The sequence below is a fragment of the Scaptodrosophila lebanonensis genome, unplaced genomic scaffold, assembly GCF_003285725.1.
Source record: "Scaptodrosophila lebanonensis strain 11010-0011.00,11010-0021.00 unplaced genomic scaffold, SlebRS2 tig00000092-arrow-pilon, whole genome shotgun sequence".
Taxonomy (NCBI): Eukaryota; Metazoa; Arthropoda; class Insecta; order Diptera; family Drosophilidae; genus Scaptodrosophila; species Scaptodrosophila lebanonensis.
Window position 1 is genome coordinate 561,833 of NW_022060566.1, and position 24,287 is coordinate 586,119.

Sequence of the window (24,287 nt, forward strand, 5' to 3'; positions counted from 1 at the left end):
TTCTATAGTGCCCATCAGGGACTATTCCAGTAAGAACCAATATGTACATATTAACTGAGGTTTATTATAAGTTTTTTTTTTTTTTGTATTAGCAGTTTTTTTAAAACTGTCTATTATTATTAGTAGTAGTATAAACAGATATGATTAATTGGCATTAATAAACAAAGGCAAAAAACCGAAAAGAAATACTCATTTATGCAAATTAAAAAAGGGGAAAATGAAGCTACAAAGTATACATACATAGCTACTACTATACATGCCTACCTAAGCACCCTAGAAGATATAGAAAAATGCGCAAGTTTCATTTTAAGATCGAATAATTACTCTTTTCCTCGATATTAAACTACAAAAGAGTAAAAAGTTTTCAGCTGGTTGGCGGATCTTTTTTATAAACCACCCACAGATACATATAGTAAATAGTAGGCGTCGCAGATGCCACAGAAATTAATCCAAATGCAAATCAAATAGTGAATAAAAGTAGCTACATAATCATACTCTTCATACTCCTTATTAAAATACAGTGAAACCTCTCTTGGCCGGACACTCATAGTCGGCCAATTTTTGTCCTCCAAAGGGGACTGTCCGCTTAAGGGGATACTTAAATACTTGATACACCGATCGAATGTTGTAGAAAAAGTGTCCGCCGAGGAGAGTGTCCGGATAAAAGAGGTGTCCATTAAGTTAGTTTTCACCGTAGTTGTATACCCTACAAAATATAGAAGAACGTTGGTGGAACTCGGGCCATCATATGTAGATTGTGGAACCTACTCGTATAACATCGCAAGATTGTTTTAGAGATCATTTGATATAAATAAATAAAATAAAAAAAAATATATATATATATATTTCCTTCTTTGAGAAAAAACAACAAAAGGCTAAGCAGTTTTCAGCTGGCGGGTGGATCTATTTTATAAACCACCCACAGCTATATAGTAGGCGTCGCAGATGCCACAAATCACTATTACAAGACTTGGATCAACATGGGATGAAAATAGAACGATGAAGCGCGCCAAAGGAACAACTAAACAAAATTACAGCAGCTTGAACATGTTTATTGCATTTCATCAAATAAAAACCCCAACTCGTGCCTTCTCGATTAGGCATTCGAGGAATACCCTTGCCTCTTGAAGCATCTCTTTATCTACAAGTAAATTGAGGATAAGTCTGGTAGGCAGGTTTCAAAGTTCATTAAAATTAGTAGCACGCCTGCTAATGTTCTTTGCTTGTTTTTGGGTCATAATTATGCAGCTTTCACTGTATAAGGCAGTGTGTGTGTGTGTGTGTGTGTGTGTGTGTTAGTGTGTCTCTGCCCCTCCTCTTCTCTGCGTGAAGTGCTGCTGTTCCCCCCTCTGTGCAATTTAATGGCAGCGTGCAGAAAAACTAAAGAGAACTCGCGCTTGGATTTGAAATGCAAACATGTTTGCCTGTCTATCTTTTTGTCTGTCACTCTGTACTCCTGTACTGCCTACTTGTATATATACATATGTACATATATAGTATTCTATATGTATGTCCCCATGTCAGTTTGCCGGCTTGTTTGTTTATTTTGTTTGGTTTGACGGAGTCGTGGCAGCAGTGTGCTAGGCTTTGAAAAATATTCCTCAAATTCAATGAATTTGAAAAAAAAAAAAAACACAGAATGAAGAAGAAAAACACCAGAGAGCATGCGAAGCACACGCTGTGCCTCTGTGCCGCATTGGGGCACAGGGCGGGGCGGGGCGGGTCGAGCGAGGCGAGCGGTGCACGATGGGCGGTCTGTTGGTTGGGCGTTTTTGAAAAAGTGAGCGAAACGGAAATTCAAACGCAATCAAAGTGAAAAGTTAGAGTGAAAAAAATGTGGCAACAAAAGAGACCCGGAAAGAATTGACTGCATATATGAATATAGTATCTGGCACATGTACACAAATAAACATACACAAGCACACGTGCTAACTCAAAGCCCTGCTGCTGTGTAAACACACGAATGCACACACACACACACACACACACTCACACACACACACACATAGACACAAAGATATCGCCGGCATATCAGCAGCGGCATCAACATCGACTGTCAATCTTCAAGTGTTTGCGAGCGCTTGGCAACAAAAAAAAAGGCCGCTTTGCAAAGTGTGCGAGCGCGGACATGTTTGCGCAAGCATGGCCGATTTTGCGCATTTGCTTGATGGCTCGTTCGATTTCTACCTATGTGTGTGTTTTGTCGGGTCTGGGCGAACCGAAAGTATTATGCACATATACTTACCACATACTCGTTCAAATAAATAAATATGTATTTATATTGGCAGTGAAACGGGTGCTGAGCAACAACAACAGGAACAGGAACAAGAACAGCAACAGCAACAGCAACAGCATCTGTCTTCGCCTTTAATAGCTTGAATGATTGATTTGTTGTAGGGATAAAGCCATTTCTATTTATATTCATGTTGGCTTTCGTTAAGTATACAACAACTGTCTATTAACATAGAACATGTCAATGCGGACATTATCTGTGCAAAACAAAAATGATAGCATACTTTTCAATATACCCGCGTTTCAGATTTAAACTGCAGACAATATTTAATTTATTACCTATTCATACTCTTTGGAGTTTGGAGCAGGCGAAGGACCTGCAGCCATCCTACCTATATAAATCAGCACGATTCAAATCAAGCCGAAATGTCGCATCTGCAGTATATCTCTTGAAGCTAAGCCCATCAACATTATTTTAAGTTTTTGATTTGATCCAGCAAACACATTTGAATGTAGATTTGTTTGTGAACCAAATATAGGGTAAATATTTAATGTATTATCAACAATCATATTATTTCACTTTAATCTCGAAATCCTCCTTCTTCTGTTGTTTTGAGCCATGATTTTCTGATTAGCTGCAAATGTGTTTTTAGAGTACAAGTATAAGCGTCTCCTTGGAAGCATTTTCAGATTTTCCTTTGCATTTACATTTTTATTTAATTGATGTGTTTATTTCCATTCTATTCTATTTTTCAATGCATACAAAATGCAAATATCAATGAGGTCTTGTGACCATCAGCAATTCGATTCGCAATTTAGAAATACATAACCCATTGGACTTGGTTATAGATTTTCTACTAATTTGTATATAAATAACACCTTAAAGGTTACATTATTAATATGTAATAAAACCTTTTCTTCAAAAACCATATCATAGATACTGTAAGGTACTTATGCAAAAACGGATACTTCCTTTGGATTAACTTGAATTTAGTGATAATTTTATTCCAATGGATACTCGGAATGTCTATGAAATACAGTATTTTAATCTGATGGATCTCAAGGAAAGGAATACTTCAGAAATTGAATTGAAAAATAAAGCTAAAGCAACATTTATTCTTAATTTTTAATTGCTATGCAATATCCATTTTTTATGTTGTTTTGAAATGCATACACATATGTACACTGACAGAAAAATTATAGTCTTTATTTGAGGCTGAACGTTGTCAGTCTCGTTGTCTCGAATCATACTTGAAATTTCAGATCCCCTCTCGTTTCAATAAGAACTCGTCTTCACTCAAGCTCAACAGATTTAAAGGAGAATACATATTGTCTTGAATTACGAATTTGAAGGAGGTACAGATTGTCTGTCTTTCCGTTAATTCACTTTCGATTGTAATACTTTCTAAAAGTATTGATTGTATGGATCATACTAATTATTGATCACAGAAAAAGGCATAAGAAATAAAAAAAGATAAATTCATTTTAAAATAGAATAAAATGTTGTTTGTTAAAAAGACCGCAAAGCAGTTTTAAGAAATAAAAAAAAGAGAAACAGATGTTCGATCTACCCACAAGAACTTTCGCAAGAACCCCACAACAAGAACTTATTGATTTTTCTCTGTGTAGCTCCATATTAATAAACATAGGGCGTGATGTGTGTGTCCGAGCTCGCATGGCGTGAGATTGTCAACATTTTGTAAATTTTGCAAGCGTTGGCGGCGGCCATAACAGGCCCCAAATCAATATGCCGTTGATTATCAGTAGCAGTAGCGGCAGCAAGAACAACAACAACAACAACAACTATAGCAGCGATATCAAAAACAACAATGCCAATGACGTTGACATCAAATGGCAACTTCAACTATGACGATAGCAGTGGCAGTGGCAGTGGCAGTGACAGCGTCGTTATAATGATTGCCTTTGACTTCGTGTTATTGTTGTTGCTGTTGTTATGTGGCATTGCTAGCATTGCACATACACCTACACACTCACACACACACACACACATACATACATACACATGCAGAGGCACACAACATACCACTAAAAAAAAGGAGTTTATGCGAAGAATCCATGACAGATTTCAAGTTGTTTGGCAATTGACACGCTGACGCCCCGACATTTGTGCAGTGTGCATGATACGCACACACACAAACATGTGCATGCACCCCGAGACGTTCGCCGCTTTCTTTGGAAAGTGCATCAGAGAAGGAATATTCCCAGATTGCTGGAAGGTGCAGAACCTAGTCCTGCTGCCAAAACCTGGCAAGCCATCTGAAGACCCCTCGTCGTACAGGCCGATTTGTCTCCTGGACTCAATCGGTAAGGTGCTGGAGAGACTGCTGTGCGTGAGACTCGAGGCAGCCATCGGCCTATCTCCAAACCAATTCGGGTTCAGGAAATCGAGGTCCACGATTGACGCAATCAGCAAAGTGGTGGACATCGCATCTAAGGCGATATCAGGCAACAGGTGGAAAGGTGGATCAAAGGAGTACTGCCTTGTGGTGACCCTCGACGTCAAAAACGCGTTCAACTCGGCAGATTGGGGATGCATCCTCAACGCACTTGCAGCTCAGGGGATACCATCGCACTTAGTACGCTCCATCAGAAGTTACCTTAGCAATCGCTTACTTAGATATCATACCTCATCAGGCACCAAAACCGTTAATGTCGTCGCTGGAGTTCCTCAAGGGTCGGTCTTAGGGCCGCTGCTTTGGAACGTCATGTACGACGGAATTCTCTGCCTTCAGTTACCGCCTGGCACGGAATTAGTGGGTTATGCAGACGACATAGCGATTGTAGGCGTTGCAAAAGAGATCAGGGCTGTGGAGGATGCATGCAATCGATGCATCGTAACCATAATGAGTTGGCTGTCCACGGTTGGCCTCGAACTGGCGGCTGGCAAAACTGAGGTTGTGCTTATCAGCAGTCGCAAAACCGTAGAACAGGCGCACATTCGCATCGGAGGTCTACTAGTTCCTTCCAAGCGCTCCATTACATACCTTGGAGTCAGGTTGGACACACGGCTATGCTTTCGTGAACATCTGGAGCAAACAAACAAGAAAGCTGCGGAGGTAACACGGGCGCTGTCGCGAATAATGGCCAACACGCGTGGCCCCAAGCAAGGACGAAGATTACTTCTGATGAGCGTAACGAAGTCGATAATGTTATATGCGGCACCAATATGGGCTGCCGCGGTAACCAGGAAAAGTTACGTCAGGGACCTCGTAGCAACGTATCGGCTGAGCGCACTCCGCGTCTGCAGCGGCTTCCGGACGATTTCGGATGACGCCGTGTTAGTGATCGCAGGGATGACCCCTATTGACCTCCTCATCAGAGAAGCCCGCAAACTTCACGAAATTGCAGCTGGAGAGCCTCGCAGATCCGCGCGGGCGGGGGCTAGACGAACAACTATCAGCGCGTGGCAAGAGCGTTGGAATGCCTCGTCCAAAGGCAGATGGACCCACCTATTAATACCCGACGTATCACTGTGGATAAACAGAACGCACGGGCAGGTTGATTTTCATTTAACGCAACTCCTAAGCGGCCATGGTTGCTTTAGAAGTTACCTCCAGAGATTCGGGCACGACTCCAGTGCGGAGTGTCCCGCCTGCCGAGGAGTAATTGAAGATGCTAACCACGCAGCCTTCGAATGCCCTCGTTTTGAAGCGGAAAGACTGAGATGGGAGGCGACTACTGGAACCCCTCCCTCGGCGACGAATTTTGTGGCGAACATGCTCGCTAACGAGGACGCTTGGGCGGCGAGTGCAAGCTTTGCTGCTTCAATAATGGGCAAGCTCAGAAAGCTGGAGCGTGAGAGGAGCACCATATAGGCGGGCTGTTCATCCGGGCGAAGCAATGCCTAACAGCCGTACCGCCCGGTCTACAACCTGCGTATATGTATATCTATCTATTTATTTATTTATGTATATATATTTTCTATCTATATTTTTGCTCTGTCAACTTTCTTATTTAATTCATATTAAAGAATACAAAAAAAAAAAAAAAAAAAAAAAAAAAAAACACTCACACACATACACACACACTCACACACACTCTCTCACACACAAAGAGCGATGCAATCCATGGGCAAGCACTTGAGCTCGCCTGCTACTCATGCAACATTTGAAGTTGCAGCAAAATGCAATTGTTGTTCATTGTTCATTGTTGTTGTTGTTGTTGTTGCTGCTGTTGCTCTGCTTTGTTGCTATTGTTGTTAAGGTCGTTGTTGTTGTTGTTGTTGCCATAGGAGAGCTTTTTATGGCCACAAAAACAACAAAGCGGCTTCACTTTTTGACACCATTCGGTGGCGAGGCAGTTTATTGATTTCGTATCAAATCCCATTGACCATCTCCACCCCCCATCCCCATCCCCATCCCCCCACCAACCACTATAGCATTTCCATTCCCCCACTCGTATATGCTAGAAATGCAGGTGTACGTACTGGGCGGTACTGGCCCTTTATTATTTGCTTTCTGTGGCCAAAGTTGAATGCGGTTTGTTTGTGTTTGTGGTTTTTCACGTCGATGTTTCCGCTTTGTCTTGTTCTATGTTTGGCCAGGCCCCCTGCCACATGTGACAGAATAATAGGCAAACCGTATGGCTAGAACTTTGTGGGAGGGCTGTTTGTTTTCCCAAAAACACACTCGCACACGTTTATGAAAGCACTTGTCAATCAAATATGAACATGAGCAGTCGGTTGTGGCACAGTTTTGAAAGCACTAATACGACCAATTGATTAATAATCGATAATTGTCATATTCATGCGAGCACTCGTACATTTACATAAATTATTTTAACGCTCTACCAATACGTCACGGGGGGGTCATTGGGGGCTTACAGCGTGACATTTTAGTAATCAAGGAAGCATTTCCTGGCTGATTATGTCCAATAGAACTTAAGGAGACATTTTCAAGATGAGCTGCTTTCAGTTTTAATTAAGCACAAGCCTTGGCTGCTTTACACAGCGAAAGAATTTCTTTAAGCAACGCAAGAAACCAATTGGTAAACAAACTAATTGTTGTAGAATTAATAGCTTCATTTATTTATTATATATTGAGTTAATGATATAATATATCATGGCTTGGTGGACTGGCAATTAAATTTTTCCCTCACCGGATTAGAGATTTTGCTTATTCGCTTTCCTGCTTTCTCTTTCTCTTTATGCTTAATTAGCTGTTAATTAATTTTCCTCCTCTACTTATTATTTTGCTAGTTTGTTAGATCTACAAGTATAATGTGTCTGGTACATGGCTGTGAATGGCAAATAAAATTCCCCCTTCTTTTCTTAAACTTTCTTATCTTCTATGTTGAAATTATAACGATTATTTATCTTTAGTTTAATTTATAATATAATACATAGTTTTTTTGCTATGTATTGAAAGCACTTTTTATTGATTTATTAATTAATTAATGATAAATACTGTTGAATAAAATAACTTGCAAGTTGTAGATTAAAAATATTATTCTACAAACAGGAATTTATCATCTGACAAGTGTTTTCAATAAATCTCTGAACAACATAATGATAACAATGTCAGCATTTGTGAAGGGAAATGCGAAAACAGTTTAATTTAAAGGGAAATGAAAAGTAGCAATCGGATCTTGAACAGCTGCCTTACACATCCGGACATCCTACTTATATGTTTCCAAGCCTAAAATGATGATGGAGAGGTGACAATTATCATAGAAAAACAATGGAAACTATTGAAAATTATTGAGAAAAATGCAACTAAGTTTAAGGACAGCAAGAGGTAACAACAGAGCCCTGGAAAATTGCTGAGAAAACGGAACTTGGTGGAGAAGACAAGGAAGTTGCTGAGAAAAAGGATTAGAAGGAGGAAAGAGATGAATTCATGACGACTTCAAAAAGAAAAAAAATAAACTACAGGTAATCAAAATTCCTGACAAAAAAGGCGACTAAGCAGGGGAATAAATTTGCTCCACAGTTGTGGATTCAGCTTGATCAAGACGATAGATCGTATATATACATACATACATATACTTGTATATATTCTGCACAGAGCTCTCCTTTTCCACCTCCACTTCTATTTGCAGCCATGCAGTCCATTGCAGGTTAAGTTCTTAATTGAAGAACAATTAAACTTTAGTTGCACACGCATATTTATAGATTTAACTATATCGATGCATGCACATTCATGTGTACATACATATATATTATCTATAATTATACAGTTTTTGCAGAGCATTGTGGTGTGGTCCGAGGGCGGGCCGCTGCGTTCCACTTTTTAATTTGTTTAAGGCTGTTGCCTGCAGCGAGCTGGGTAGGAGAGGGAATGCAGTGGTAATTAGCGCAGTTAGATGGATTGAAGTACAGACTAATGTATAGATAACTGTGCATAGAGCACACACACACACACACACACACACGTACATACATACATAGGCACGTAAGCAAACCAACACGACAGTCACGCACATGATGGAAATGCATATAACCCCGAGCTGGGTAATTAATTACGCAGCCAGTGCGTTTGTTATTAAGCCATAGACCTTTTACCTCAAAGTTTAGTTGTGTGTGTGTGTGTGTGTGAGTGTGAGTGTGCACGTATTTGCGTGATTTACAGCACACGTACACATACATATATAAAGGACCTACATTTAATAGGATTCTAGAGCGCGCTTCAATTCGCCGCGCATGCAGCGCTTGATTATGAAAATGAAATATTTGCATTGAAGTGCATAGAAAAATATACAAACACACACACACACACACACGCACACAAACGCATGCACGCAGGCAAACAGTTTGTGTTTCTCACTCGCTCTCTCTGTGTGTGTGTGTGTGTGTGTGTCTGTGTTACAATAACAACATCATCAGCTGAACGCAGCACACGCATTGCTGATACGGAAACGGAAACGTTGAAAAAGCAATTGGCAAATGGCTTGTCGTGCTCGCGCTCCCCTTCCCTCCCCCTCCCCCTCCCCTACCCTCCCCACCCCTCTGTTGCTGGTGGCCCACATTTGACACTCAAACCATCCAATGACATAATCTTATTTGAGGCAATGGTAACAGCATCAGCAACATACCTAGTCGGAAAATTCCCAAGCGGATTTGATTCCGCGCTCCCAAAAGCTGTCATTCAAATTTAACATTTTCGAACATACGAGTACTCGTAGGATGTGACAGAGGCACAACGATATGGGGATCGCTTAACTTAAACATTTCATTCCGAATTGCAACAAATTGACTTGCCAGGTGTGTTCTGGAAATGCCTGAAAATTCAAGTGTCCACCTTCGAAAATTTGCTTAAAATGTTGAATTCATCAAGCACGTTACAGCTGAGCGCTAAAGTGGATCCACAGATAAATAATAGTTAATAGCTTTCAGGCCTTTGTCATAAAGAAGGAACCTCGTCGACGGCAATTTGTTGGAAGCTGTTCTACATGGACTTGTTTTTTCTTTTCGTATATATTTATTTTATTTATTTATTTCCTCGACAAACAATGCAGTCGATGTAAAAGAAAAAAGAATTTAAAAAAAAAATATATATATATATATAAAATAAATAAAACTAAAGAAAGAAATAAAAGATAGAAACAAATTAAAATTAAAATGCTTAAATAATAAAACATTATATATAATTAAAAATTAAAGGTGAAGAAGTCTGGCAAGCTATGATATACTTGTATGAAGTATATACTTGTAAGTACTTTTTATTCATCGCTAAAAGGTTCATTCGTGGCTAACTTAATCTGAATTGAATTGAATATTTGCCATTCCTGGTAACTGTTTAAAGGTGCCTTTCTACAGTTTTAAATGAGTAGTGCGAACTGTTAAAAAAATAATAAATAACCTGATATCTGTTATAAAGAAAGAGCAATTTGTTCGAAGGTATGTAGAAGATATGGACTTCTAATACTGTAAACAGATCCAACAGTTTTGAATTCAAACTATTTTCTTTTTTATAAGTGATTTGTATTTCTCGCTAAACCGTTCTTTCGTGGCTAACTAAATCTGAATTGAGTTTAGTTGCCCGTTCTAGTAACTGTTGTAAAGTAAAGGTGCCATTCTACAGTTCGTGGTCTGGAAAACAATGCAGTAAGACTGGCAGGAAAAGCCTCCAAGATTTGTGGACATTAGTGACAATGCTGCAAAGTGGCTTTATCTGTTTTTCCAGAAACGGCTGGGGAGTTTCAATAAATTCTACGTATATATGCAGTTAAAATAGGAATTACAAATATTTGAAATTTAAACTTTGGAAATACCTTTTTGTCATGGAAAAGCGCTCGTTTTAAGCGAGAAGTGCGATTTGCGCAAAAATATGAATATGTATCAGTGGTTGCAGCAGCGGTCTGTGACTTCCGCTCCGCTTCCATTTGCTGTGAGAAATGCGAATTGGCCCAGAGCCCAGAGCTTGCACTAATTGCAAGCCAGGAGCAGACGTACGACCAGAACCTAGAGCGCGGAGTATGGAGGAGCGCCCCAATCCCTAATACACCCATACTCTTCTCGTAATGGTCTTGTTTCTTGCGCGCTCTCGCTGCAATTGCAACAAAAATTAATTACCTTCATTTTCTTTTTGGTTTTTTTTTGAGCAGCCATTCACGCGCTTATTTCAATTTTTGCCAACGTCTCGTTTACTCGCATTTTCGCATTCTCGCTTCCCCTTTCCTTTCCATTCCAATTCCTTGTATTTTGTTGTTATTTTGGATTTGTTTCCTTTTTTTAATTTTCTATTTTTATTTCGAAACCAAATTTCTTTGTGTAATGCCTCTCAGCTACTGCTCCTGGCTTTTCGTCCAGTCCCCAGCCCCCAGTCCCCAGCCCCCATCCCCTCCTCTATGTGTTGTTTATTACACTGCAACTTCCGTTACAAACGAAGATAAATTGTTAGTTTTTTGTTGCTGGTGTGTTTGTTGTTAGTTCTGTTGCGTTTTTCTGTTTGAGTTTGGCCAGCTGTTGTTGTTTGGAAAACTTTTTCAAACTTGCACAATGGCAGCATATTGGAAGTGCGTATCGAAAATTCCAGTGCACTGCAGCTTACTGCCTAAAAATTGCAGTCTACCAAGTCCACCAACTGGCTGCTTGAATAGCAACAATTGCTACCAATTCAATTGCCCATATTTCCATATTCCAAGTATGCAGCTAAAGTTGAATTCAATTGATTTTTTTTTCGATTGTATTTCGACAAATGTTACAAAAGGGTTATCAATAAGTGCAGATTAATTGATCAATTGCACTATTTTTATTTGTTTTTACATATATAGCTGTTTATAAGCAAATTATTATTAAAGTTGTACAGCTTTAAGGCAGAATTTGAAATGACTTGCATGCTTTTGAAGCCATGCATTGATTGAAGAAATATATATTTCAACTAGCACGTATTGCCCGTCTTAGTCCGGCTCAATATAACGTTTTCATTTGTATTTATTTTCTACCCACATGTTTTCACCTTATTAGTTACCAGTAGGAAGGCATTTAAGGTATTTGAATGAACATTTTCTGTTCTTGACAAAAAATTGTTCAGTTAGTCCGTTACATTTTTGTTCTTGTTACTTATACTTTTTATACCCTGTACCCGTAGGGTAAAAAGGGTATATTAGGTTTGTGCAAAGTATGTAACATACAGAGGAACATACAAGGAAGCATCTCCGACCCCATAAAGTATATATATTCTTGATCAGCATGACGAGAGAAATCGATCTAGACATGTCCGTCCGTCTGTCCGTCCGTCTGGATGAACGCGAGGATCTCAGAAACTATAAAAGCTAGAATAACCAAAGTTGGCATCCAGATTCTCCAGATTCTCTTTTTTTTTTAATTTTCCCCCCCTTCCCCCGCTACAGAATTTCGTCAATAGCGTCCACATTTCAAATGCTACCTAAACCAAACTTTGCACACATAATTTATAAATAATTATCGACTGTTGTTTAAAATTTTATTGAATTCTGTCAATTCTAAGAAAAGTTATTAGCGAAACAAATTCTCGCCAGTACAACCCCACCAAACTGCAGCAACAAGTTCGCTCTTCTTCTTCCTCTTTTTGCTGCTGCTTTGGGCGCATATAACTCAGCGACGGAAGTTTACCTGGGTACAGGGTATTACACTGTCGGGTTTGCTCGACTGTAGCGTTCTCTCTTGTTTATGCTCGTTTTCCCCCTTTGGAGCTCGAATTTTTCAAAAGCCTTTCTTAGTGCGTACCCACACTATGTTGGATACTATGTAAGGATAATTGAGTCCAAATTTTAGCCTCCTATAAGCAGTGACTTACACAACAGTGTTCGATGATCCACTGTATATACACATACAAACATATACACACATATATGTACAGATCAGATCCATTTTAAGGCGAAATAATGCGTCATAATAATGAACGTGTGGTCGACTTAATATGGCAAAAATTTTATTCCCTGTACCCTTAGGGTAAAAAGGGTATATTAGGTTTGTGCAAAGTATGTAACATGCAGAAGGAAGCATCTCCGACCCCATAAAGTATATATATTCTGAATCAGCATGACGAAAGAAATCGATCTAGGCATGTCAGTCCGTCCGTCCGTCTGTCCATCCGTCTGTCCGCAAGGATCTCAGAAACTATAAAAGCTAGAATAACCAAAGTTGGCATCCAGATTCTCCTAGGTCCGAGAAAGGACGAGTTTATTTTTTTTTAATTCTCGCCAGTACAACCCCCTCAAACTGCAGCAACAAGTTCGCTCTTCTTCTTCCTCTTTTTGCTGATGCTATGGGCGCATATACGTCAATGTCGGAAGTTTACCTGGGTACAGGGTATTTCACTGTCGGGCTTGGTCGACTGTAACGTTCTCTCGTGTTTTCTATGTAGATATGTATGTACATACAATCTATGTATGTATGTACATATGCATGCATGGGTTTTGTTTTCTTTATCTTTACTGTTTTAACCGTACGTAGAAAACCGTGTATGCGCAGTCAAGGGCGTACGCAGCTTTTTCCAAAGGGGAACCAACAAATTAAAATTTTAGTTTAATAATGCACGGTGCTTTTAAATAATAAGTTGTGCATATCATTATTTAAAAAACTTCAAGACATCCAACTCAGTTCCACTTAAAGCGAAAAAGTGAGCCATAATAATGAATGTGTCCGTTTTCCTAAATTGTTCGTTAATTTTTATTTTTATTTTTTTTTTAAATCCTTGATAGATTACATTACCCAAATTTCAAATCGATCGGACAAAATTTATAACACAAACATTTTATTTTAAAAAGTGAATAAATATTTAAACCCCAACAATTCAAGCTCCAACACAAATTTCGAAAAACCGAGTAAACAGTTTTTTTTGCATTCTTTTATAGATTATTAAAACCAAATTTGAAATTGATTGGTGGAAAAATGCGGATTTTTCAAACAAATTTTGGAGCTCGTTTTCCCCCACTTGGAGCTCGAATTTACCAAAATCCTCTCTTATTGCTCATCTACACTATGATGGGATACTTGAGTTCAAATTCAGCTTCCTAGCTCTTACCGTTTGGGCTGTGGGGTGTTGATTGTGTTTCAAATTTTCCACGGGAAAACCCCCCTTTTTTCTGCCCCAGGAAAATTGGTGAAAAATCAAGTATGCAGTGTTTTTTGAATTCTTTTACAGATTACACAAACCAAGTTTAAAGTTAATCAAATGAAAATTGCAGATTTTTCATACAATCTTTGGAGCCCGTTTTCCCCTTTGCAGTACGAATTTTCCATAATCCCTCACTTTCACTATGAGAGGGATCTTGTGTCCAATTTCAGCTTCCTAGCTCGTAGCGTTTGGGCTGTGCGTTGATTGCCCATCAGTCAGTCAGTCAGTCAGTCAGGACAAACTGTTTTATATATATAGAGATTGAAACTGAATCCCACTACTCTATGGCTGCGAGAGAAACAAAAAGGTTAAAGGAGAAAAACAGTATTTGTATGTATAGAGCACTGTATTAATTTTCTACAGATATGGGAAATAAGGTAAATATTCAAATGTTATGCCTATGTGCTATTAACAAGTGCATAGGTTTTATTTGTGCTTGTTTTTTTTTTTCTATTTAATAAATTGTTCAGCTTAAAAAATGGCGGCATAATTCGTCCCATTGTCTAAGATTGTAAGGATCATTGTACGCTGCAAAAAACCGTCCCCGTCCGCAGCTCCATTCCGTTACCGTCACCGCAAATGGTTCTACGATTCAACGATTTGTAGCGCTTCAGTTGAGCATTTTGCTTGGCCATATCCCCAGACGTTGATTAATTGTCTCTGGCCCAATGCCCATGGCCCATGGCCCCTGGCCCATGTCCATGCACCATAAATGCGTCTGTGTGTATGTAAAAATGTAATGCAGTATTTATTGTTCATTTATTGCTCATGAGTCTTAATCGTCTGCGACCAACGACGTCGCTGCCTCTGTTTCTGCTGCCGGTCTGCCTTCGCCGCGGCTTCCGACATTGACCGCAGCCCGCTAATCGCCGGAATGTGTCGAAGTCGATGCTCGCCAGCCGACCGACCGGATTTAAATTAGATAAGCGGCGCGATAGTCGACGGAAAGAGCTGCATAGCTCCCTCGGTCCGAGCGCGGCCGGGCCAGTAGAACCGACACTCGCGCCATGAAAACAACTAAAGAAATGGGAACGCGTCAACGGCTTTTTCTCGCGATCAGCTGCGTGGGACTCTTCGCTGGTTGCTGCTCAGCCGCTCAGCAGTCCGGCAACGAGCGATTGTCTGTCCCTGATATGAGCCAGTTGAATGAGATTGGTGCTCAGTACTTGCCCGGAGGCTATGCCAAGTCCAACTTCACACTCGATGATGCCAAGCGTCTGGTGCTTCAGAAGTGCCGCAAGGCCCATGAAGGCGGCGACGGCTCGCAGCGCGCCGCTGGAGACTTCAACGAGACGGCAACAACGGTGCGCCTTGAGACCGCTGTTCACCGGCTAATGGACTGCGCCAAAGATCTGGTCAACGTCACCAAGCTGCTTGAGGAGATAGAGGAGGCGAAGCCGCGCGGAGATCTCGACGAGGTCTTCGAGAAATATTGCGCCAACCTGCCGCGCGCCAAGAGCTGTGTGCACGACTTCAACGATGCCTTGTTGCCGTGCATGACCAGCGCGGAGCGTGCTCAGAACACGGTCATGGTTAGTATTGTGGACCAGCTGCTCAACTTTATCTGCATGAAGAACGGAGATCACATTGCTCTGTTCATAGCCGAGGCGGGGCCCGAGTGTCTGATGCAGAACAAGGAGCACATTGGCCAGTGCATCAACAGCACATACGCCGGCTATATGCCCAAGGAGCTGTCTGCGGCTGTGGAGCTGCCCGAGCTGCTGCTCGGCCCGCGCCAATGCCTCGATCTGCGCGACCTGGAGAGGTGTGTGGTGCGCCATGTGGAGCAATGCAGCAACATAACGCCGGCGAACATTGTCGAGTCCATATTCCGGTTTGTGCTCAAGCAGTCCAAATGCCAGGCGGAGATCGACAAGACGCTGCAACCCCAGAAGTTGCAGGCCGACTCCTCAAAGGCTGCGGCCTTGCCATGGGGCGGCGTAAAAGTGATGCTGGCGGCATCTCTGCTCCTCCCAATGCTCCTTTCAACATAACCGGCTGATTCTGTTGGCCGGAACTTAAGGCATATTCGAAACACTCAGGAAGTCGGACCAAGAGGGAGAGAGTCTTTGTGTGTGTGCGCGACTTGGAATGCTCTTGTTATTCCAAAAAAACATTTCCTTATAAATATACTTTTTTTTTTTTTTCAAGAAAAACTAATACTATATACATATGTCTCTTGTGAAGAGCGACTTTATGGACACATATAAGCCATTCATGTTATCAATAAAATACTTTCAAACGAATTTATATATCTACTTGTATGCTAATATTAGAGGAAAGAGGAAAGATTTGATTGCTTGTTTGTTTGTTTGAAGTGAAAAGGCTCCGAATCTGCTGGGCCGATTTAATGGATTCTCTTACTGTTGGGCTAATTACATTTGCAAAAAGAATGGAATCCTAACTAAAACGCCAATAATGTAACCAAATGTGTGAAAAAAATTACCTTGAAAACGCGTGAATGCTGTTAGTTCATAATCATCCTCGAAACATTGTCACTATAAATATTAAGGCAATATTATTCAAAAGCCCCCAGCCAAATAAAAGATTACAAATCGATCGACACCGTGATTAATATTGAAGACGTTTAAATGCACTAAGCCCTTCTGGACTGCAACAACTTTTTTGAGAAATTAAGGAATTGCAGGACAATTTAAGTGTCGCAACTATTATCAACGGCCCAGCAACTGGCCAACTAGCTCATATAACGAGGATACCGATGATCCCATTTGATCATTTATATGGCTTCAATTTCCGGTAGTCCCAAGGCAAAGCCTTCGAATTAGTAGGGAGCGACATACGAAACCAATGATTTACTGTATGTTGACCTATCACGGGTCGGAGCCACTGAAAATCAATTGGTTTTCTACCAAAAAATCAAATATCTTTTACAGAGAACCTCTGACCTAATAAAGAATAACAAAGAAATCGAAAAACGAACAAAAATTCAATAAAATAATAATATCCAAAATAAATTGAACTCCTTCTTAGTAACTCATAGCAAAAAGAAGGGTGCGTGTGTGTGTTTTAAAATGTATGATTTTTAATTTATTTGAGTATTTCTCCCCCAAACAGATAACGGGAAACAAAGAAATGCTTTTCAATTTTGTTGCTCAGTGTTGTGTGGGACCCAAGTGCTCTTATCATCAGCCCCATTCGTATATGTAGCGCATAGAGCGAGTCAATATTGTTTTTGAAACGCAATCACAATTCACAATCACAACAGTACTATATATGGGTCGTCCGATGTTGGGAGCGCGCCTAGCCGTCGATTTCCATGCATTTGATTATGTATATCGCAGTGGCTTGTTTTCCCAGCTGCCAACACACTTCCAATGTCAGCCATCAACAACTGATCAAGATTTGATTTACAGTCGATTATATACATACTACATATGTATATATGTACATATGTAAATGCAATTGTTGAACAATCAATGAAACTACAAGTATTGAGATGCGAAAGCTATATATATATACTTATATATTGTGGAAAGAGCGATGCGAGCGCTGTGGCTTGGCAGATTTTGAAAGCTTTGCTGCGTTGGCCACAAACCCAGGAATAGCTTTCAAAAATAAATGAGGAAAATATAGAGGAACTGAAGACATTATACAAGTATTAAACTATAATTAAAAGTGAGGAAAATATAGAGGAACTGAAAACTTATACTAAACATTATATTAAATTACAATAAATAGTTACAAGCTAAACTGCAAGATAGCTTTGAATAACAAATGCAAAAGTCTTGTTTCAACATTAAGTAATTAATATAATTACTGAAAAACACTTCAAAGACATTATTGAAAACCTTTACTTTCGCAACGAAAATGTCAAATCTTGATATTTACGAAAATCTACATATTTGTATATAGTTTTTTAAGCTATTTGCGGAGAAACAAAAACCCTTACAATTTAAAGACTAAAGCTCATGTTAGTCGTTTTTGCCAGTGTATTAACAAAAAGCAGTGCCCTCAGTATAGAAGGCGTTTGATTTCTTCTTTTTGCTCTTCGTGGTCTAAACTGGAACCACCATATTCCAGCAGGCTCCTACTTATTAAGCTTGCGTTGAAGGATAATTGGAGGACTCCAAAAATTGCTTGCAAGCAAAACAAACAAAAAAAAGGGCAAACAAAATCGAAAATTTCATGAACCATTTCTTTCCAGAGACTAATAAAATAATAAATAGTGCGAAAAAAATCGAAGGAGATATAGCTTTTCAACGGTCAGCTAAGGAAACACTCGCCCTGCCAGCCAACGGCAATGAAGGATCCTGATTGACTTGCTCATTTAAATAAAAAATATATTCATATATTATTTAAATTGGATATAGACTGACAACTTTATATATGCACTGCATATATCCCTTCAATTTGTTTTCTAAAGACTCATCTGGTGAATTAATGGCTTATCTCTGGCGCCCATCCTTCGCTTTATAGTTTTGAAGACAATGTCAGAAGATTGAGACGAACTCGTATGCGCAATATGGCCATCAGGTTAGTCGCTCGCTCTAAGCCGCTTAACGAGCTGACTTTTAATGCTAAAAGTGTTAAGCTGGATAACAGAACGACCCCACGCGGCAGCGCGCTGAGCAACCTCAGCATCTGGAGCAGAGTCACCACATTTATGTCCCTGGCCACGTTTCGGGCAAGGCGCTTAAGGCTTAAAAGCGTGAAAAAAGGACAATAAAAAACAACAAAGCGGGCGAGTAGAAGGAGAAGTACAAGCAAACGAGTTGGCCAAAGCTAAAGCCAAACGACAACAGCGCGCTGGCCATATTGTGAGCTCAGAGTTGGAGGCGCTTATCGGTCAGTTAGCAGCCAGCGGTCGTCGTCATCATCTCTACCCCCATCCCTGCCTCTGCCACTTTCCATATCGCCCCACGCCTGGGTCAGCATGGCTGGCTACTGTTGTGGCTGCTGCTGCTGCTGCTGCTTTCTGCCTGGCCTGGCGTTATCAGCATGTGTCCGTTCGTCTGACCGACTGCCTGTCTGTCCGTCTGTCTGTCCGTCCGTGTCCGGCACTGCCACAACTGACAGCAGCATGAGGGACGCAGCACCCACTAATCTGTAGCCGCGCTCCGTGAAGAGTAGATCAGGTGCAGGAATAACAAACACGAGCAAACACGCACAAAGGGATGTCCGTCCACCGATTGGTGTGATAATCCCAATATCAGGCCTAACGCCTCTGTAGAGCATGTCTGAGGGTGAATGCAATTAAATGGATTGGATTTCAACAAAATTTGCAAATTTGAAACTCAACTTGAATTTGAAATGCATCATCTCAATTTATTTTCTATAGCTCATTTAGATTTTTGGCCAGAGATGTTGCGACCCTTGTCCAATACTATCTTATAGGCTAGAATCGAAGTAAAGTAATTATAAATAGCTATGCCAGTAGTGCATCCTTTCAAGTCCTACGCTTTTCTTTGTTAAAATGAATAAATGATTGAAGCTAATTCTCTTTTTACACGGTAGATTGTTTCCAAAATTGGTATGCAGAAATAGTTGATTGGTTCCTTATCTCAAAAACCTATTAAAATCAGTGAAAAACCAAGGACTTATGTTTATTGTATTTAATCACATATATAATGTGCATAACAACCGATATAAGAATGGTTTCTAGCTGTGTTTTTTTATTTATTTATTTAGTGTTATTTTGAAAGATACTAATTCTAATAAAATTTTTAATAATGTTTTCAATTTTCAAACCGTTTTAAATCAAAACCGTGTAAAAATAGAATTAGTAATATTGAAATATTGAACCACTCTTATTCTTTTTCTCAACGTTTTAGGCGCTTACAACCACACATATATGTATGTATGTTTGTGTGTCCGAAGCACATTTGGCAAAAAAAAAAAAAAAATAAAATTATAATAATAATAATGCACATACTTGCGAGTTCATGTTTGCAAGTAAAATTGTTGCTAAATAACGAAACTGATTCAAGTGTACAGCAGTTACCTCAGTGCCGTGTCGTAAATCATAAAAAAATTGCTCATAAATCTGACCAACAACGGCAACAACCAGGGCCACAAAAGTAGGAAAAACAGCAACTGTCATCATTTCACAGACGAGTGCGGCCCAAGCCGAAGCCGAAGCCGAAGCGGAAGCCCAAATGGTGGACGCGGGTCAATAACTTGACGGCGATGCCATTTCATACTAACCGAAGCATGAAATGAATGGAGTTTGGCCAGACGATGGCGACAAAGACGACAACGACGACAACGACGACTTGGCTGGACTTATGTGCGGCCGGGCTCAGGGTATTAATTTTATTAGAAGGAAGCTGAAAAAGTGCACGCCATTCTTAAGCGGGTCGAAAGTTTCGTGGATATCCAAAGATAATCGAATGACTTGCATTCAGACGATTGAACGGCTTGAGAAAGAAAAGGAGTTCGCTGGAGCAGAAAGATAAATCCTGGCCCCGAGTAGATGTGCTGACAAGGAAGTAAGCAACAGAACAAATGCTCACAAATGTCCCAATCACATAAATTTCAGTAAAGATATGCCACAAATATTGCATTAATGTGTGATGCGCAAGAATTGTCTTTTCTTTCATTCAACTTTTTTAAATACGTATACAAATATAAATAAATAATAATTTAAATTTCTAAAATTGCAAGGCCTCTTCAACGTGATTTTCTTTGATTACATTTCCTTTTATTGCTCGTAGTTTTGGGTTTTCTAAATGTTTACTTTTAATTCAAGGCAAACATTTTTGTGCCTAGAGATTTATCATTATGGGGATCCAAAGAGTCTGACCTGAAAGTTGTTTGGCTCAATAAAAATATGCAATCGAGATTAAGATTTTGACTTAAGTTCGCTTTCGATAAAAATTAAAGTGCACACTCTTTCGTTAAACATTTTCAAGCCTCATATTGAATTCAATTGCAGTTTTTAAACAGATCTGTTTTCTATTTGAAATTCGTTTAAGAAGTGATGGTATTTTTTAGTGTGCTTCTTTTTGAAGGAAAGAGCAAGCCTTTCTTGATGGATTAGTTTAATACCGACGCTGCTTAGAGACTGGCTGCAGCTTCAAACTGAAGACAACTAAAGTAATGAAATGTATATAAAATTCAAAATTTAAAAAAAGGCAGCTTCTGAACTTAAAAATTATTGAACACAATAAGTTAAAAAGAATAAATATCTTGTTTGCAAATAAATGTTTTATTTAATGCCGCGAAATGTTGAGATTCGGGAATGGAGAGTGAAAAATCAATATGAATCTGAATCTGAATCGATTCGTTTTCAATTAATCCTTCGATCCTTAGCGAAGAGGCCGTCTGCATTTCCGGTATTTGCATGCAATATGCATTCAAATCCCACGTGTGCCATGCATTTACGGCTTAACAGTTTGGCTGCAGCCATTAATTTGGTCTAGGTGGAGCAGCCGGGAGCAAAGGCGAACTTTGGACCGCTCAGTTAGTCAACTCTTTTTGCCTTTGCCAGCAGCTAACAAGTCATAAATGTTACAAACTTAATTAAGGGTGCTCTACTCTGTTTTACTGCGCTTTTCTCCTCTCTGCTGCGCTTCGTTTTGTGCGCTTCAAAAGCAATTCAACTTGCCATTGGACATACTAGCAGACACACTCGTACTCGTGGCAGGCATGGCGGACCTGGCGGACGTCGCGGACGTCGCGACCCGGGCACTTTATTATTGATGTGAAAAATGCGGAAAATGAATGCGTTTCCGGTACTTTTCGCGAGTTGGCAGCTAAATTGCAACGACCATGAATCATTCTCATTCGCATTCGCATTCGCGGAGTAGACAAACTTTCTACGTGCCACGCGAGAAATTGGCAAAGTGTTGGGACGAGCAGCGGCGTTGGAGATGGGAATGGGAGTGGGAATGGGAGTGGGAATGGCAGCGGATGTGGCGTCTTGGGTATGGGCAAAACTTCTCTGGCAAATAATTGCAAGTCATTCGCCAAATTATTGGTCCTCGATAAAGGCGCACCTATGGGGCGCTCGTACTACAATGCAGGACAAGCGCAAAGCTGAAAACTCAAGTTAAAGGTGCGCAGCAGCAGGACAACAAACTACTGCCAAGGACTTTAACAAAGCAGTTAAAGATGCGAATGGCATTGGGTGTGGGGTGAGGGGTATGGTGTGTTGGTTCACACATACTTGCTTGCAAAATTAAATTAAATATTTCAATTTCACCGAAAGCTTGCAACTATCTCTAATTGCGCACGCATTGCGCTGCTGTCACCAAACGGCGACAATGGTGGGGGCAAGTGGCAGCGACGAGGAGGAGGAGGACGAGGACGACAACGACAACGGCAACGACTATTCCAACTGGTAACGCAGGTAACTGTGGCAAGTGCGGCAGGTGCGGCATAGGAGTCCCACGCTTCAGCGCTCATTTGCAAATGTTTGTCTACGTGTGCGGAGCGTGCAGGGCATGAAGCGAGGAGTTGACTGCGTGCCCAGTGAGAAATTTGGCAGCAGGTTCAACTACGAACTCACTGGCTGAGCTTGCAGCTGCGAGCTCCTTTGGATCGAATAAACCAGCATGGGTATTGGAAAACTGCTCCACATTTAAAGGTGGAAGCCGCCCCACTGATATTAAATATATCCTTCTTCAGAACAGAAGCACTCTATTCTATTTTTATTTATTTAATTATTTATAAACAAGTACCAGATTACATTTAAACAGATCTGTTTCCATTTGCTATTCATTTAAGAGGTGATGGTATTATTTGATATTCCACTTTTCGAACGAAAGACCAATCGTTTTATGGAGGATTAGTTTAATTCCGACGAGGTAAAAAAACTTACTTGTTGAAGGCAGCTCCTACGAAATTCAGATTTTGGGACTGCATGCATCGTTCAACTAAAGACGGGTCCAGTTACTTCAGAATATAGCACTGCGGCTTACCACTAGGTGCCATTGGTACGTCCGCGGTTTCACGAAGCACCATGACCTAAATCAAATAAACGGACTGGCTGCGAACTTACTGCAATATTATTTTTTTTATTTATTTATAAACAAGTACCAGATAACATTTAAGTTGTTACGCTAGTCATTACATATGTATTTCAAATTTAATTTAACTTGATTACAAATTTAATTCAGTTTTATTTGACGTTGAACATTGCTATTAATAATTTCTGTTTGTTTATTTTTATTCTTTAATATTTCCCTTAGTTTTAATTACTATTACTATAACATTGCATGTATGTGTCCCACTAATACTTATAAGTGTATAGGTATTATTATTTATGTTATTTATTGCATGTCTGCTTGAGTTTTAAATCTAAAGTGGGTTTTGCTGGGGAGCGTCTTTAGGTAGCAAAGCCTTTCCGAGCTTTCTAATTTATATCTTAGGCAGACTAAATTATTTGTTCATCTTGATGTGGAGAAAGTGATTCTTTCGTACAAATAAATTGGTTCTTTATGTGTTATTATTTAATGAATGAAAATTAAAGCTCAATCGATCCCATTCACACTCTAATTAATATAACAAATTTATATATTAGACGTCTCAGTTATAAGTTTTTAATCTGGACTCATGTTGAGATAACTTTTCGTTTATCGAAATTTATTTCTATTGTTGCTTTTATCCAACTACTATGTATGGCAAGTAGCATAAGCAAAGTTTTGATAATCAGGCATTTATTCATATAAGAGAGCTGCTATACATATGCCATATACTATATACTATAAAGGAGGAATACGAAATGAGGCTGCCTCAAGCATGTGCCAAATTTTCCATCAGGTGCTGCTGTTCTTTTTGCCCGTTATTGTTGTTGCTGCTGCTGCTGCTGCTGCTGCTGCTGCTGCTGCTGCTGCGATTGGCGCCACACGTCGCACACTTCAACTTTGTAACACTCGCTTCTATTACGTGTGTGTGTTTGTGTGTGGGTGAGTGTGTGTCGATGTCTGTGCTGGTGCGTGCGTGGATGTTGGTTTTACGCATGAATGTGCTTGTGAGTGTGCGTATATTTCGCATCCACAAAGTACGTATACTTTGGGGTCTAATTTGCGGTTGCTGGCGCAGCTCAATTTACAAGTGAGAAATTAAGATGTCGACAAAACTTTTGCCAAACACCTAAGGAGCGTGAAACACACAAACACGCACACGCTCATACGAGTATGCATACATACATACATATGTATGTATATAGCCGGCTTGGTGTTTTACTGTCGGGGCAATAAACCGCAAAAGTCTCAGCGCGCCACAAAGTCTGAGTATTACTGCCATCGTTACCAATGCACTTTGTAGCTCTTTTTGTTGCAACTGTTGCTGGAGCTGGCGAGAAACCGAAGGAAAAAATCCAGGTCCGAGGCAGTGTCAGAGGCACAGTATGTGGGATAGTTGCATGCTTCTTGTTGTTGCTACTGATATGCTTTTAATTGCGCAAAGTTGGCAGCCCCCTTCTCCAATGGTCTCCACAATCGCGGGCTCCACGAGCAAAGCGTAAATGGATAGGAAACAAGTGGAGAAACTAAGGTCGACTGTGAAATACTCTGTACATATGTGTGGAAT

At 40.1% G+C, this 24,287-nt stretch overlaps 1 protein-coding gene across 1 annotated transcript; it reads left to right on the forward strand.

Annotated features, from left to right (window-relative positions):
- Positions 1-14,806: 14,806 nt before the first annotated feature.
- LOC115627233 (27 kDa hemolymph protein-like) lies at positions 14,807-16,043 on the forward strand. Its single transcript, XM_030522855.1, has one exon. The coding sequence runs from the start codon at positions 14,819-14,821 to the stop codon at positions 15,785-15,787; it is 969 nt and encodes a 322-aa protein (XP_030378715.1). The 5' UTR covers positions 14,807-14,818; the 3' UTR covers positions 15,788-16,043.
- The last annotated feature ends 8,244 nt before the right edge of the window (positions 16,044-24,287 follow it).